The sequence below is a fragment of the Dendrobium catenatum genome, unplaced genomic scaffold, assembly GCF_001605985.2.
Source record: "Dendrobium catenatum unplaced genomic scaffold, ASM160598v2 fragScaff_scaffold_450, whole genome shotgun sequence".
Taxonomy (NCBI): Eukaryota; Viridiplantae; Streptophyta; class Magnoliopsida; order Asparagales; family Orchidaceae; genus Dendrobium; species Dendrobium catenatum.
In genome coordinates this window covers 474313-491087 of record NW_021318912.1, presented here as the reverse complement: position 1 = coordinate 491087, position 16775 = coordinate 474313, and the positions used below count along the sequence as shown (strand labels likewise).

Here is a 16775-nt window from a genome sequence, read left to right as displayed (position 1 = left end):
ACAAGATTTGTTGAGAAACAACTTATTTTTGGATAATGTCCCGGTGGATCATCCTGGACTATAAAATATCATCCCGGACGATCCAGAGCAATTTTTTCAAAATTTCTCTGGCAATTTTGGAAAGCAATTAATGGTGATTTCGTCCAGGTCGATCGCAAGATCGTCCAGGACGATTAGACATCTTCAAGCTTCATTTCAGGGTGATATTCAGGACAATTTTTCTTATATTTGAACTAATTAGCCATGATGATATTTCTATCATCCTGGACGATAAAGTCGACAACTTGCATTAATGAGCTCATTTTTAGCTCTTCTATTTAAGCTATGACAAGGCACTTTGTAAGTGTCTTTGGCAGCCATTGTAGCTTCGTTCTTGTGGGGGAAAACTTGAAGAGAGAGCTTGAAAGGGAGAGAAGAAAGGGTGGATTTTGAGAGGGAGAAGATCCTGTGAGGGGGGGAACTCAAGGGAGTGTGGAGGGGATTCCACACGGTTGCTCCGGCGAACTCGCACCTTAGTACCATCGGATTCAAGGCTTGTGTCGAGGTAAGTTCACCAAAGAAGAAGATCTCCTTGGTGTCAAAGGACCCAGCGACTCCGCCGAACCGGGGAAGGTTGAAGTGATTTTGTAAGGGCTTCCCCGCCTAGTTGTTGGGGCTAAAGGAGAGACACTTGTTTAGTGCAATACTTGGAGGGTGCCTCCAAGGAGTATACGTAAGTCAAGGTTTGACCGAACCACTATAAATCCGGTGTGTTCTTTTCTTATTATCGCTTCCGCATTTATTTTTATTCCGCACTTTGTTTGTGGTGATTTGGTTTGAGTTTTATCTTTGATTTTAAAGTTATCCAATTCACCTCTCTCTTTGTTAGCCTTGGGCCAGTTCTATAGGGCTTAACATCCCTAATGAACTTTCAAGTGCCATCTGAGCACTTTCAAGTGGTATCAGAGCAAGTTTTCATAAAATAAGTTTTTAAAAGCTTTTGAATTTCGATCCATGGCTAATCATACTATTGCGGAAGGTTATTCAATCACCAGACCTTTATTTGAAAATATGTTATTTGATTTTTGGAAAACTCGCATGTCTATTTTCTTGCAATCGATTGATTTTCACATGTGGCATATGATTTTAACTGGTTATTCATCACCATCATGTATTGTTAATGGAGTTAAAACTGAAATTCTTTTTAATCAATGGAATAGGGAAGAACAAGTAAATATTCAATTGAATGCAGAATCATTAAACTGCTTTTTCTGTGCTTTAAATTTTGATGATTTTATGTTAGTATCCATGTGCACTATCGGTAAGGAAGTTTGGGATAAATTGCACACCATATACAAAGGCACTAGTGAAATCAAGCAATCCAAGTTGAATTTATTAATGCATGATTTTGAATTATTTTCCATAAAACCTTATGAAATGATTTTAGACATGTATACCAGATTCATTCAAATTGTAAACTCATTGCATACTTTAGGAAAAGATTTTTCAAATTTTAAAAAAGTTAACAAAATTCTTCGTTTTCTACTTGATAAGTTTGATGCTAAAATAGTTGTTATTTGTGAATCAAAAAATTTGAATGAGTATTCTATTGATAATTTTTTTGGCTCACTCATTGCCTACGAGCAAGGTTTGGGTCAAAGATTTTTGGTTGCAGGTGAAACTATTGTTCTAAAAGCTGAAGATACAGAAAGAGATAGCCTAGTTGGTGACGAAGGCAATGACGTGTCAAGCAAATCACAAAGCTCACCAAAGCATAAGCAAAAGTGGAAAAAAGTAAAAGTGATAAGGATATCCATATTTCTTCTGACATTATTTGCTTTCGATGTAGGAAGCCTAGATATATGAAAAATCAGTGCCCTAATTTAAGAATTCTTCCTACGAAAGAAAAGGGCAAGGCAAAACAAAATTCAAACTGGGAAAACAATGCAAGGCAAAAAATCTCATGGGCAGATCTAGTTTCTGAAGCATCGAACCATGAGAGAGATAATGGTTAAAAGCCTTTAGTGTTTTTTTGTTGTGTTTTTATTTTTATGTTTTTCATTTTTATTTTATGCTTTTTCATTTTTGTTTATTCATTTTTTTGTTTATGTGAAATTTTTTTTCTCTGATCAACAAACACATTCACTTTTCTAAAAATGAAAAATCTACTTTTTGTTTTTTCTTAAAATCTTTGGTAAGTTGTGAATGACTTCTTTAAAATAGTCAGAGGAAGGGAACTCATGATTTTGTTTCTCTTTCTCTCTTCTTAAAAGATGTTATTTTACTTTTGATTCAAAATCTTCATCATATTTTAAATTGGATTTTGAAACTATTTTTTATCATCTCCCTATATTTTTTCTATCGCATAGGAATCTTTTGCAAGATTGTTGAATCCACCTTAAAATTTTCTTAATCAAGTTGTTCGTGTTGTCAATAATTTGGGTTTACTTTAGTTTTGAAAATATAAGAAAGAAAGCATATTTTTTTAAAATAAAAAAGTGGCCAATGATGTCAAACCAAAAGATGCGCAATGACGTCAAATAATAAAAAAAATACACAACATGTATTAAAAATCAAAAGATGCTCAAAGGGCAATTCAAGTGATAAAGGGCATAAAATGAGCCCACAAAAAAAATATGCTTATTTTTTTCTTATACTACTAAAAGCCTAAGAAAATCCTTGATATGCTCGAAACTTGTGCTAGAAAATCTTGGTTCCTGATTCATCTATTCGTGCATTGATCTTCTATTAGATATGTTTTATGAAAGGAGTTTTGAAAAATTAATGTTTCTTTTTCCCGTTTATTTCTTGATTTGGATATTGGATTAAAAAGTTTTTTAGCCTTTAAAAGAACTTGAGTTTGGATTATCAAATTATGAATTTCAAACCTTTTATGGGATATGCGTTGTCAATCCAATTCTACTAAGTTTTTGATTAAAATCAAGAGGTAACTTTCTCATTTTAAGAATGTTTTTTTCACTAGATCAGAAAACGTTTTTGTCTTTTGTTCGTTTTTTTTTGTTTGTGCCTTCTCTCTTTTTGATAATGTCAAAGGGGGAGAACGTACTATTGAATTTGTATCCTTTTTTTCTTTTCAAAAAATTTAAAACAACAAAAATAATTTTATCTCCCCTATTTTTTAAAGTGTTATTCTAGTGAAAGGGAGATTAGGAGAAAATGTTCCTTTTTATAAATTCAAATTGAAATGTTTGGCATCATCAAAAATGGGGAGATTGTTGCAGATCTATGGCTTATAATTTTGACGATAGCAAACATTCTTTTTCTCTATGACTGCTTTCTACTAATATTTCAGGTTCACACGATCGGACTGTAATTTGGAATCATCTCAAGGTTGGGTAGACTAGGTCTGAGTTAGTTTGTACACTTTTTCCTTTCTTGAGTCAATTGTATTTATTATGGCTCCTGATGCTGTGTAACGCATAAGAGTTTCTGACTGTTCCCTAGAATTTACTATTTTTGGTAATATCGTCCTGGACAATATTTATATTGACCGTGACGATCTGTTTAGAAGCAGAAACCCTAATTAGGGAATCCTCATTAAAGCTGCCATCTTTATGCAAAACACATCGTCCTGTCTGTGTCTATGTGGCATCCTCTGGTCCATTGAGCCAACAAGAGTGATGGCGCCAATGATTGGAGGCGATGGTCAGACATGCGTTAAACACAAGCCGCCTCACACGATTTTACTAAACCACATAGGCAACGATCAGGATCGTTGATTCCACGCAATATGGAATTAGCAGCTCTGATCGAGGTAAACGAATGATTATCCATACAACCATTGATACGCGATCTAATGGACGACAGAAAGATAAAATATAAGCCATTGATCGTAAGATCCATGACTGAGATTTCATACAAGTGAACTAGATGGTGAAACAAACCCTATATTTGAATATTTATTCGTTCTCTCAAACGAGCCAATCAATTTGAATGAAATTTTAAATGTAGGTTATGTTCATGAACAGAAATTACGGGGGGCCTAAAATCACTATCTAAAATGCACTATATAAAAAAGTTAAATAACTCTAAGTGCCTTAGACTAGGGTTTTGCTTTTCACTTTAGTTTGAGTATGGATTAAACCATTTAAGGGATGGTCGAGTTTGTTATTTGTCCACATATAATCCGCTAGAAGACTTCAAGGGATGAAAATGATTAGATCGAGAGTTTGGAGCCTTGAACGACATATAGTGTGGTGGTGGTCTAGAGCTCATCGTCGGTGGGTTCAAACAACTGATTCGAATTGAGGGAGTGTTGAGGAAACTCTTGAGAATTAAAATGAAACTCTATGAGCTCTTGGGAGACTAGAGGTAATTAGAGAGTACATGATGTAGAATGAGCTTACTTTTTGGTGCTTTGCTCTATTCAAACGACTAGGGGGAAATGGACGGCACTGATCAATCAAAGGCCTCCATTAGAGCAATGCCACATGTCCCAAGCCATTGTGTGGTCGAGGGAAAGGCTGGAATGGCCTTATTACGATTGGTTGCTTTTGAGAAGGACTGGGACCACATTGTCATTTTAGGCTAAACCAGGCCTTGAACTTGGTTAGGGAGCCCTTAGGGGAGATTTCATTCCCTAATAGAATGATTTCAATGGCAAGGACCAGAGAGGGAGGTTAACTTAAGTATTTGACCACTTGGAAGGGTTTAAACTTGGTTTGAGTAATTTGACCGGTTAAAAGGTCAAAAGTTGATGAGGTGGATGTGGGAGATTGATTGCTTACTAGTCAAGTGTATTCCAAGATCTTAAAGCAACATGTTTGGAGCTTAGATGCAAGGGTTGACCAAGAGGTCTTTTCTCAAGCTTAGATTGACTAGTGGACTAGTCAAACTCTTTGGGTTCATTAAGATAAAGTATGAAGAGATGTATGTATTGAAGCTGTTTTAGTGAGTTAAAAGAAGTGTGGGAATATATGAAGAGAGTTCATGTTAATGCTTAAGTTTATAGAGAAATTTGACCTATTTTCTAAATCAACTTAGGTCAAACTCAATAGAGTTTGACTCATGATAGGTTTAAAAGCATTTGAACCAAGCGTTGGAGTAAGATTGGAAGTTTGAGGAGATTAGATGGGTCTTTTTTGAATTAATAAGGAGATTTGGCCCAAACAAGATCAGTTTGACCAAACTCTGATTGAGTTGACCAAGTCAACGATTGACTGGGTCAGCAAATCCAGTCAGATCCAAACCACTGGTAAAGGTGTTCAAAGGAGTTTGATTGAGTTTAGAGTTAATTTGAGGTTGAACTGAGTGAACATAGGATTTATGGTTGATTTAGTCAACCTAGGTTAACTTAGTCAACAAGGTTGACCCAGAGGCAAGGGTTGGGCTGAATAGGTTTGAATTAATAATTAGGATCTACTGAAGGTGGTCCCGAGGCATGGGGAGGTCTTTTGGTCAAAAATTGGTTTTTAAACCCTTAAGGGGTATTTTGGTAAACCATAGTTGACTTGGTCAACTAGGTCAAACCAAAACTTGAGTTTGGGTCCAATAGATCCTAAATGATATTTGGGATTCTTTGGAAGAGATTTCAAGGGTTGAATAGATTGAACCATGTTGAGTTTTGGCCAAAAGTCCAAAGATCTCTCTATAGGGCATTTTTATCATTTTCACCCCCAATCAACTCTAAGTCAATCTGGATCCAAAAAAATATAGTTTACTAATCAACATTGATATGGTCAAAGACCATAGGAGAAGCCCCAGGGTCAAAATAAACAAAGGGGTTGGTCCAGTGGCATAGAACATACATATTCAAAGGTTTTGTAGCCTTTGGAAATAAATTCAATTTCTAGGCTAAAGACCTCATAATGAGCTCAAATTTGGAGGACTAGCTCTAGAGACATGTTTGATAAATATGCAATTGATATATCATGAGTTTGAGGTCATTTGATTGGGATTCTAAGTGATAGAAAACTCATGCATAGTAGGCTTCAGGACTTGGACTTTTGACTTTGGATTTGTACATAGGAATCTTATATTTGAGATGGATTTTGATCTTGATTCATTACGTTGGATCTTTCATATAAATCTCAATCATATGAATGGTTCAGAGTGTTTGAACATGAATAGATCCTGATTGAAGGTTGAAAGGAGTTTAGACTGGAGGTTGGATTTAAAAGTAGAATTTAGTTTGATTATGAATAGATTAGATTTTGACTGGGACCTAAATGAATGAAAAGTTGATACCTTTTAAGCATTAGGTCATCAGAAAAAATCCCAGGTAAGTCCTAGTGACCTTATACAAAAATGAGGTCAATAAATAGGTGGTATGGAGTGGAAGCTCTAAAACAATGGAAGAAATTCTAGCTAGAATATGTCAGAGAGAAGAAGAAACAATTAAATGTGAAAGAGCCTTGGCATGTGCATTCTCCCACCTGGTAAACTATCTTAGAACTTGCTTACAATTTTAAACAAGTACCTTAGGCCATTAAGTTTCTTATTTGCTATAGTGGAAGGCGAACCCTAGTATAAATTTCAGACATTTTTGTTAGAGATAAATTGTTTGTAAGAGTGGTAGAAAATATGACAAAAGATAAGAAATTTTAATTAGATTTCTTTCTCTTTTACATTAAAATGACAAGGCCAAAGACCTTTTAATACTTGTACAAAGATTATTCTAGAAACATAATCTAGAGATTTTTATAATATAAGTTTAACTAACAACTACTAAGAGTACTTATTTCATATTCTAAATATTTCTTCCATATAATTTTCTAGATGCTTAATTAATTTTGGTTTACAATTTCAAAGAAGTTTTCTGATGCATAGGAAATATAAAGTTGGGGTTGGAGCTGGAAGGAAAGGAGGATTTTCAACTCGTTCATGGGATTTGAGGCTCTCCAGTTCCCATAAAATACCACGCAAGGAAGCACTCAAGACTATTAATAATGTAAACAAGCACTCCCGTAGAACACTGCGCTCAGTTAAGCCTCCAGTGTTTGCAAAGAAAAATTCTCCTCAGTTAGATAATGAGGGTAGTCAAAATAGAATAAAATCTTTCTTATGACCACAACATTCACATATGATTTGAAGATCAGAGTGCAAGGATGACTAATGCTTGAAAGCTTCCTTTGGGCTTTCGAGAAAGCACAATTCAATGAAGCACTAAAGAAAAATTCTCCTCAGTTAGCTGATGAGGAGGTAGTCAAATAAGTCCATATTTTCTTACTTTGTATTTGTTATGTGCTTTTGGTTAATGACTTATGTCAATGTTATAGGTGAGCTTTGGCTACAAAAAGGTCTTGGGTTCAAATATTGTATATGTCACATGTGTGTAAGTTTGTCTTAATAGACCTGAATATCCCCTAAAAAAATTGATTGAGGTGAGATTATATCAGCACTAGGCACAAAGTTGATTGGTTCCTATGAAAATATAAGAATTTAATTAATTTTAATACATATAAAAATTGTATAAATATAATATGCAAATTTATTTATTTAGATATGATGGTTAGTGCTTATGGACATGATATTTTATTTAAATTTAACTATAATTACTTTAAATTCATTGAATTTATTTTAATTTGAATGTAGTATATTCATATAATTAAAATCAAATTTAGGTAAGAGTCCAAAGTTTATGACATGTTTTTTTTTAATGTTTATGACACATGATGATGCTAAAATGTGCCCTAAATAAAAGTGAATAGCATAATGAAATGAGTAAAAGAATTTTTTATTTAAAAATTTTTCTTTTTATACTTAAGCCTAAAGCTCGTCCCAATAAAGCTATTTTATTCTATTGGCAGGACTTCTATCTTTGCAACTTCCCCTCTTCATATTCTTTTGCTCATCATATGAAAAAGTTATTATTTTAAGAGCTATAACAAGCCTATTTCTACAACAATCATTGGCTCCATCAACAATTCTCTAGTAACTCAAGCGCCATTTGCATCGCATTTGCTTTCAACAGCTCCAATGTCATTAATTTGCATCTTTTGCCAGCATCATGTAGCTCCATTACCGTTTGTCTCTTTCTTCTGTAGCTCAAACATCATTTAAGTCTGTATCAAACCGGCCAACACCAATCATATTTTTCTCAAGTAGATCTAGAGCCATTGTCCTCCAATAGCAATGACATTTTCCTACATTTCGACCTAAAGGTTATTTAGGGTTTTGAAGGCGCCCCTTAAGAAAAAATACCTAATGACTATTTGATTTTTAGGTTTGAGCTTGCTCATTTTTTTCATGTTTTGTTTATCATTCAATTATGTTTTTTTCAGCACTAATAAGGATTTCATACTACTGGTTTCTAATCAACCCCCTCTTAAATTTTCATCAATTATAGTTGGAAGTATACAATTGTGCTCTTCTTACATGCTAAAAAATAGTCATTGATATCTTACGAGAACACAGCTGCATGGTTATACTCCACCAAAAAAAAAAAAAAAAAAAAAAAAGATCAGTCTTTTACAAAGTCATAGTTGTGTACTGCTCCATACACATTATAAATGAAATATTATAAAATTAGCTTTCGCTTTAAAGTTTTATTTGAGATAAATTTTTTACTGCCTTCTAAAATAATCTTTTTAGCACTATAATTTCTAGTTCAATATTTTTTTTGTATTAAAAAATTATTTTAGAAAAAAGTAAGGAAGTTGTGTCAAACGAGGTATTTGTTTGGGAGAGGCTTTCTTACTTTTTTTTCTAAAACAATTTTTTCGTACAAAAAAATCTTGAACAAAAAAAATTGTGAGCTAAAAAGCTGTTTAAAAAACAGTAAGAAATCTGTTCTAAATGCAGCCTTAGGCTTCATTTGAGGCAACTTTTTTAATGCTTTATAAAACAGTTTTCTAGTACAAAAAGAGTTCAAGAAATATTTGTACTAAAAGACGCTTTAAAAAGCAATAAGAAAGTTGTTTCGAATGAAGTCTTAGTTTAAGAGCTTTTTAATGATTTCTAAAATAATTTTTTAAATTAAAAATTTTGTACTATAAAATTGTTTTAGAAAATAGTAAGAAAAGTGGTCCCTTATAAGCCTTAATTAGTTTAGGAGAAATTAGGTGAAAAAGGATCTTTGGTTTTCTGTTTGGTTGATGAGAATTAAGTTCTTGTTTGATTTGTGGGGGCATCAGTTGCGATGACAGTACTAAATTGTCTTTCAATTTTCAGAAGGATTAGATAGAGATTTGCTAATAAAACAATGGTGTTGTTCAACATCTTATAAATACATAGAGTTACATATTTGCTCCCTTGTAATCAAAGCAAAATTACAATTACCTCTGATTTCTTCAAGCCAAACAGAGCTTAAATGTTCAAATATTTGGTCTTCCTAAAAGCTATTCATAGTAGTTAAGTGCTCAGTCTGATGTAATTCCATTATTTTTGGATGGAAATATAGTTTGATCAATATTTTTGAAAATTTTATTTATTTCTAGAAATTTTATTTTATTCATTAAATTTGATAACTATCATTTTATATGTTTTGTATTAATAATTCTTATTTTTTAAAGAATAAATTTAAACATAAAATTTTTATAATCTAGAGAATAATTTATGCTTAAAACATTTATCATATTAAAGAAAGATTTAAATGAGCTCATTCTATTCAAATCTGATCCTTGAATATATTTATTTATACTTGCATATGTCATTTCACATATTTAGCAGGTAGTTGACAGATCATAATGGATGAACTTGTACATCATTAACCCCAGAAGAAGAACTCACATGAGGGTTATAAAAACCTAACTTGACGAAACACCCATGTGAAGTCCCTTCTCATAAGAGCAATTAAGGACTATTGTGGACCACTCAACTTCTCACTTGCCCTCTAGCAAGAACTAGCCACTAAAGTCAGTCGTATATGTTAACTTATCACTCAACTACTTTTTCAAGAGGGTTCTAGTTGGTCACATCATAGTAAGCCAATCACGGAGCCTACCATCCATGCAACTTAAATGTACAAGCCTTCCACTTCGAAGCAATTCAAAGCTCCAACAACGGTAGACTTGGGACCCATGCCATTTCTAGGCCTCTCAACTCATCACTCTCTAGTAGATTCTCATACTCGTACTTGCCCTTGCACACTCTGTGTATGTAACTTGCCCCAAGAAAGATAAACAATATCAGGAGATACAATCACCCATCAAGTTGGTCAGGGTGTGACACATTTCTAAGATAGTTTGTATTAAAAGTTATTAATTGTTTTACTTTTTTTTATTATGATAGCCTTTTATATATTCCTCAAATCTCTATAAATAAAGGGGAAGCAAAACATTTTGAATCTTTTTTTAGCTTCTTTCTACACATACTTGAGCTAGTTGATCATTTTCTATAGAATTTTTCTCTCTCCCCATTCTCATACATGTTCTTAGGTTATACCCTAAAAGCACGCCTTCTAGTAAAGTCAGGTATCATTTAAGGAAAAACTTAGATCTAACATCTTAATGGTTAAAGTAAGCATGGATTGAAGAAGTGAGTATGGATTGATGCTAGTGATTAGAAGACAACGTAGCTTGATGAGTAGACTCACCCCAAACCCTATGTGAACATGGAGAACCCAAACCAAGCAACTCGTTGTGATCTCATGAAAATGGAAGAGAGATTGATACAAATGATCTTGGATGGCCTAGTAGAGTATCAAGGTCCATGCAAAGGGAGAGCACCATAGAAGAGTTGTTCAACTCAACCGTTCATCACATAAGGTTGGAGAGTAAAGAACTAATCTAAATATATATTCATGGCCCCTCTTTCATGGTGAAGAGTGATGAAGAAAACAAACCAACTCCTTGCTGTAATAAAAGTACTGAACCTAAATAGAAGAACACTTTCTCTAGGGATATAATAGAGGTGAGTCCACCTCTAAAATTTAAAGTGCCATATTGGGAGTCCTATAGGGGCATGATTAATATAGTGGGTCATATGGCTATCTTTAAGTTAATGACATTGCTGCTAGATATAGATGATGTTCTAAAGTGCCAATTATTCTTTACAACCCTCAAGTAGTTTGTGTTGAGTTGAGATAATTTACTCGAATGCCAATAGGAGTCAACACCTCCTTTTCAATATTCAAAAGATTCTTATAACTCAGTTCATCAGCACTCAAAAACCCGAAAGAGCTTGCAAGCTCTCCTCAAAATGAGGCAGGAGCCAAGCGAGTCACTGAGGAGATTTATTATAAGATTCTAGATGGAGATAGTGGAGGTGAAGGATTTGGATCTTATGATCACTCAGACTTCATTAAGTTAGAAAGCCCTTTTCATTATGCACTCGACATACATGCAATAGTAAATGATGTTGGTTAAATTATTAAAGCTTACAACAACCACTTCAACATATATGAATCACATGACCAAATCTTCTTCATCCATTAACCCCCAAGAACTCATCGTGAGAAGTGAATGATGACAGGGAAGAGACATGGAAATAAATCACCTAAGGAACTGAAGAGATATGGGTACCATTATGCCGAGAGACTACCATCTCCCAGAAAACCAACACCCTTACAAGTTAGGCTGCACAGGATTGCTAATCCATCTATGTCAAGGGTAAAGAAGCTCCCTCGTACAAGTCTCCATTAGCACAAGAAGGGTATAAAATTCCCCCTAATTATCCCACCTATACCCCATTGCAAGTATCAATGGATGAGTTGGTAGAAGCCATTCAAAACAAGAAATTCTTTAAGGCCCTAGTGCTTATGAAGGAGAGTGCGTATGCATACGGTACATCAAAATATTGGGCTTTCCATGAGGATAATGGCCATGATACAAAGAAATTCCACCAACTTTGAGGGTTGATTGAAGACAACATAAAGGCTAGAAAGTTAAAGGAGTTTATACTTGCCAAACCTAGTCGGAGCCCAGGAAAAGCCATAATGGAGGGCAATATGAATGAGCCCATTCTTGCTTACTCCATTTATATAGTGGGAGTAATGCTAGCCATCATGGAGGCATACAAGTTGAGACCTTCATCATGACTAAGAGATTGAAGGTAGGAGAAGTCAACTCAATGTTTACCTCAGAGGCATTAATGATGGATTTCACCACTATCACATTATGTGAAGTGGGTAGGCTTATTGAAGGGAACCCCTACAATGATGTCGTGGTCATCACTGGCTTAGTTGCTAACTACCAAATTTATAATATTTTATTTAACACAAGGAATCCTATCAACATTATTTTTAAATCTGTCTTTGATAAAATGAATTTTCATGCTTCTCAGCTTACTCCTACTGTAGGTCTATTGTATGATTTATCAGGAGAGCATTGAGAAATAAACGGATTACTCACCTTAGCTATCACTTGGGGTGAGTTTGATTGACAATACATTAATTGGCATTATGTACTTAATCATTGTGAATGCTCTCACCACATATAAATGCTATCTTTGGCAGATCCTTTTAGAACACCTTCAATTGGATAATTTCAAGCTTCCATGTAGCAATCAAATTACGAAAGGGAGATAATTTTTAGTGGCAACCTCATGTAGTCTCACACCTGATACTTAAGAGTTTTTGGTAAAGTAGGGACTTCCCCAAAGAAAACCTTATAGCTCAATGTTGAATGAAGCCCAAGGTTAAAGATCACAGAGCCTGTGGAGGAATCCTGACAGTAGAATTTATAAATAAGTGAGGCTAGGTTGTCCAAGCCCTCAAGGATGACCCAAACATCTTTGCATGGACAACAATAGAGATGTTCGACATAGATGAAGGAGTCATATGTTACGACCAAAATGTAAGAAGAGATGCCTAGCCCATCAAGCATAAGATAAGGAAGATGATGGCTACACTCATAGAGTCTATTAAATAAGAAGTAAAAAAATTGCTCGATGCCAACATCATCAGAGATATGCAATACCATGACTGGATTTTGAATATAGTAAGTGCAAAAAGAACCAACAAGTGAAGGATTGCATTAACTTCACAAATCTCAATTCAGCATGCCAAAAGAACAATCACCTATTTGCCCAGAATAGATTAACTAATCACATGAACTAACATCCTCAAGATATGGAAGGTGATATGTTTGATGTTTGATTTATTTATTGTATAAGTGAATCATAATTTGTGTGGTTGTGTATATTTGCTTAATTTAAGCTTACAAGTTATAATACTCTCACCTTTAGCACTATTTTGTACTCTAGATTATTTTGCCCTTGGATATATTAGTGCATTTTTAGTTTAATTATTTGATTGATTATTTTGTAATTCTAAATTTATTGTAAGGGATCAAGCTAATAAAACATTTCATTATACCAATTGCATACCTAATTCACCTAACTCAAAACATCTTTATGAAAATGAAGTATGTAATAAGTGTATTTTAGTGCTTTCATCATAAATTTAAATTAAAAATTGTATATGTGAAAATGCTATTGTAGTTAACTTAACAGATAACGATCACGTGCTCGCCCAGATGAATTCACCTGAATAAGCCAAACAGCCCACCTTCAATTGAACAAATTGGGAATAACACATCAGGTGGATCATATATCACTCACTGATATCTTCATTGTCAGCTTTCAATGCATGACCATTGTCCCTCACCCAAGTTCGACTAAAGCAAAGATTTCAGTCTTAAGGGATATCATGTTTGCCACTATTTCAGGCCTCAGCGTCCTCCACATGCATCTACCACTTTTCACTAAAGCGATCCTTAGAGCGAGACAACAATGAACAAACAGTCTCCCCTTCAGGTCTTCGTCAAACTCGGCGTTAGTCCATAACACACCAGTTTGCCTCCTATATGACTTGCCCTAAGACAAGTCATTTACGCTAGCTCTCCCACCAACTAAAGGGCAACATGTGCATTTAACATGACGTAGCATTGTTTTTCTTTTATTTTTCTTATGTAGGCCTTTCTATAGCCCCCCAAAGCCTTATAAATAAAGGGCCATGGGCACTATTCAAGAAAAAAAAAAATTTATCAGAAGAGATCTCTTGGATAAGTAGGGAATTTTCTACTTGTTTGGGACTTCTAGTCTTTTCCCACTTTTCTTATCCTACTGTACTCTCCATTTTTGCATAGTTTCATACTTTCTTTTGCTTCCTCGGTAGACCTACTAGAATGATCATGTTTCTTCTAAAGACAAATTTGGATAAAAAAAAAAAAAAAATCTATATGACATGAACCTATTAGGTACAGTTAAAGTAATTAAAGTTAATTTTCTTAAATAAAATACTAAAAATTCGAGAACATTGAAGCAACATTTTCAATAATAATAAAAGAAAACAATGAGCACTTCTGTTGCTTGATCAGGCTTCTGGAAGTTAAACTGTAGCAATAAAATAAGTATGGGGAAAGCAGAAGAAGGTTACACTGTAGAAGAACAGAGACATTCTAAGCATCTTCAAATGGGATAAAGATGCGCAATCATGAAGCGGTTATTTAATTCATCTTTTTTTAGTAAATTGAGGAAGTTTGAGTCTCAGCTGAGGCCACGACTGCCCCCCCTTTTTTTACAAGAAAATACATAAAGCAAAACAAAGTGTTGAGAAAACGACCATACAGTTTTTTTTTATATATAATTTTGCAGACACAGAACTAATCAACATGAAAACTACATCAAGGTTCTTCCACAAGTCAAGGCTTTGATTTCAAGCTATTGCCTTGCTTCTTCTTCACCTCCTAAAAATCAAAACATAACTCAACTCCAGGATACATTCCTGGGCATTTGAGAATAGCTCAGTCGACAAACGTTGCAGGAACAGAAACAAAAGAGAACAAGAAACTCAGAAGCCAATGGAAATCAAAGCAAGGAAAGACGAGAAAATGGCGCATACAAGCAAATAGAAACCTGGTTTCTGTTATCACTGCTGTGTAGAAAGTTACGGGATAAAGACGACTCCCCTAGGACTCCTTGAGTTGCGCTTTCACTAGTAATGAGAAGCAGAGGATCCCGAAGATGGCTTGTCGGAGATGCCGTCGTCGAGAACCTCGTCGCTGTGAATCTCCGCCGGAAAACGGAACCCAGAGAAGTTGCGGCCGCCGGAGGAAAAACCAATGGAGGAAACTTCTGGAATGAGCGCCTGTTGCATTTGGTGATCAATGGGTTCCATCCATGGACGAAGCAAGGAAGTGGTACTGGACTGAAGGGGCCCCCTCTGTGTAGGAAGCTGGCCTTGGCCGAACAATACAGGCGGCATATTGAACGTATAAGCTCCGGCGCCACCTTCGCTGCCGCCGGCCACAGCGTTCCATGAAACCATTCTCGGGTTCTGGTCTGCGAAGCCCGCCGGAACAGTGTCGAATGAGAAATGATGGTGTGGAATTGGGTTCGGATGGTCAAAGGTCCGATCTTGAATGGACTGGAGGGAGAGACGGAGATCCTGGAAGTGATGACTTTTGTTCGAGCCGTCGTGGACGGTGGCGGCGGAGGTTACCGGAAAAAATGACTTGATTGTGTCGGCAATGGTGTCGGAATCTAAGGAAGGAGGGAGGAAGCTGGAGCTGGCTATGTTGCTGAAACTGAAAGCAGAAGAAGCAGCGGGCTCAGGTTGTGGCATGGGCTTCTTGCTGGAGATTTCTTCGGCCGAGGAAGGGTGCCAGGCGGGGTGCTCTGCGAGTTCGTCAATGGCGGCTTTGGCGTTCTGGATGAGCCAATCGACGGCTTTGCTGGGGCGGTCGTAGCCGAGGCGGTCTTGGACGTCGTAGAACTGAATGGCAGTGTGGGCGGAAAGACGAACTCGGCGATCTCTTGGGCCTTTGGCCGTGCAAACCTTGCTGTGGCGGTCTTTACGGCCAATGGAGCGGACAATGTGGCCGCCCTGTACCTCGACGATCTCTCCGGCGGAGCTCCTCATTCCGCTAAGCCTCGAATAACTATGCTTCCGCTGCGCCGGAGCCGGCGGGACATAGTCGGAAGAAGCCGTGGCTGCGGCCGACGGCGAGGAAGAAAAGAAAGGTTTTTTAAGCTGGTGGATATGAAAGCCGACGCCTTGTTCTGCTTGTTCTGTTTCTTCTTCTCCTCTTCGGTTGGGAATTGGGAGTCGGAAGTGGGGATCCAGCTTTAATTCAACAGGCTTTCTCGTTCTCAAAGAAACTTGCTTCAGGACTCTCCGATGAGCAGAAATTCTGCTCTGCCTGCTTCCTCTCCGAAAATATTTGGCCATCCAAGATCCAGAATTCCATTACTGTAAACATGTAGAGGGAGACCCACGAACAGTTGCTTAAAGGACATGGTTGTGAGAAAAAGGAGGCAGGAGCTACAGAAAAAGCAACACAACAGTGAGAAGCTAGTAAATTGATGCAGACATTGCTTACCCTCAGCTTCCACGCCTCTCAAATTGACGAATGACCTAGAAAAAGGCCTCGCCTTGCTGGGAGGGGAAGACGAGTTCAACCAAGGAAGAAAAACGAAAGCTTTCGGCGGAGGAGACAAGCTTCAAAGACTCATAAAAGATCTTGGTGATCTCAGTGGGCCGCCCATCTCAAGGCATAATACCAAAACTCGAAGGAGCGAGGGCTCTCTCAGCGCCTCCCTCCTCTTTTTCTCTCTTTCTTGGACAGCGATCCTTTCAGCTTTTGGTTTTTTCTCGCATCCTTTATTGCTTTGTGGAAAGAAGCACAGCCTTTCCCATCCCCGTCCTCTTCTATGCCGATTGGCATCGTGTTTCTCGGCCTGCTTGAGGATTTCACCGTGGCAAATCCGGTTAAACCGTCAACTCCTACCTGCAGTTAAACTATCCATTTAATTTGCCAATTTCCTCAATAAGGAAAATGATGCATCAAATGAAATGAGTAAAAAAATCTTAAGATTCAGCCCCATTCCATATTTGAAAACTAAGGGCATCTCCAACTTTACACTTTGAAATACAGTAAACTTTCAAAATGGTG

At 36.3% G+C, this 16775-nt stretch overlaps 1 protein-coding gene across 2 annotated transcripts; it reads right to left on the bottom strand.

Moving 5' to 3' along the window:
* Positions 1-14430: 14430 nt before the first annotated feature.
* On the bottom strand, positions 14431-16517 carry LOC110093564 (transcription factor TCP4). 2 transcript variants are annotated; one of them, XM_020818488.2, is made up of 2 exons: positions 16238-16517; positions 14431-16144 (listed from the first exon to the last, which is right to left on the bottom strand). In XM_020818488.2, exon 2 carries the CDS (start codon positions 16049-16051, stop codon positions 14816-14818), a length of 1236 nt encoding a protein of 411 aa, XP_020674147.1. In that variant the 5' UTR covers positions 16052-16144; positions 16238-16517; the 3' UTR covers positions 14431-14815. The 2 variants fall into 2 exon arrangements, with proteins under 2 accessions (XP_020674147.1, XP_020674146.1); XM_020818487.2 differs by having other exon boundaries at positions 14431-16072; positions 16203-16516.
* Positions 16518-16775: the final 258 nt, after the last annotated feature.

Bases quoted from the DNA above. Each gene is read 5' to 3' on its own strand.
- LOC110093564 (XM_020818488.2), bottom strand. From the start codon at position 16,051: ATGGCCAAATATTTTCGGAGAGGAAGCAGGCAGAGCAGAATTTCTGCT.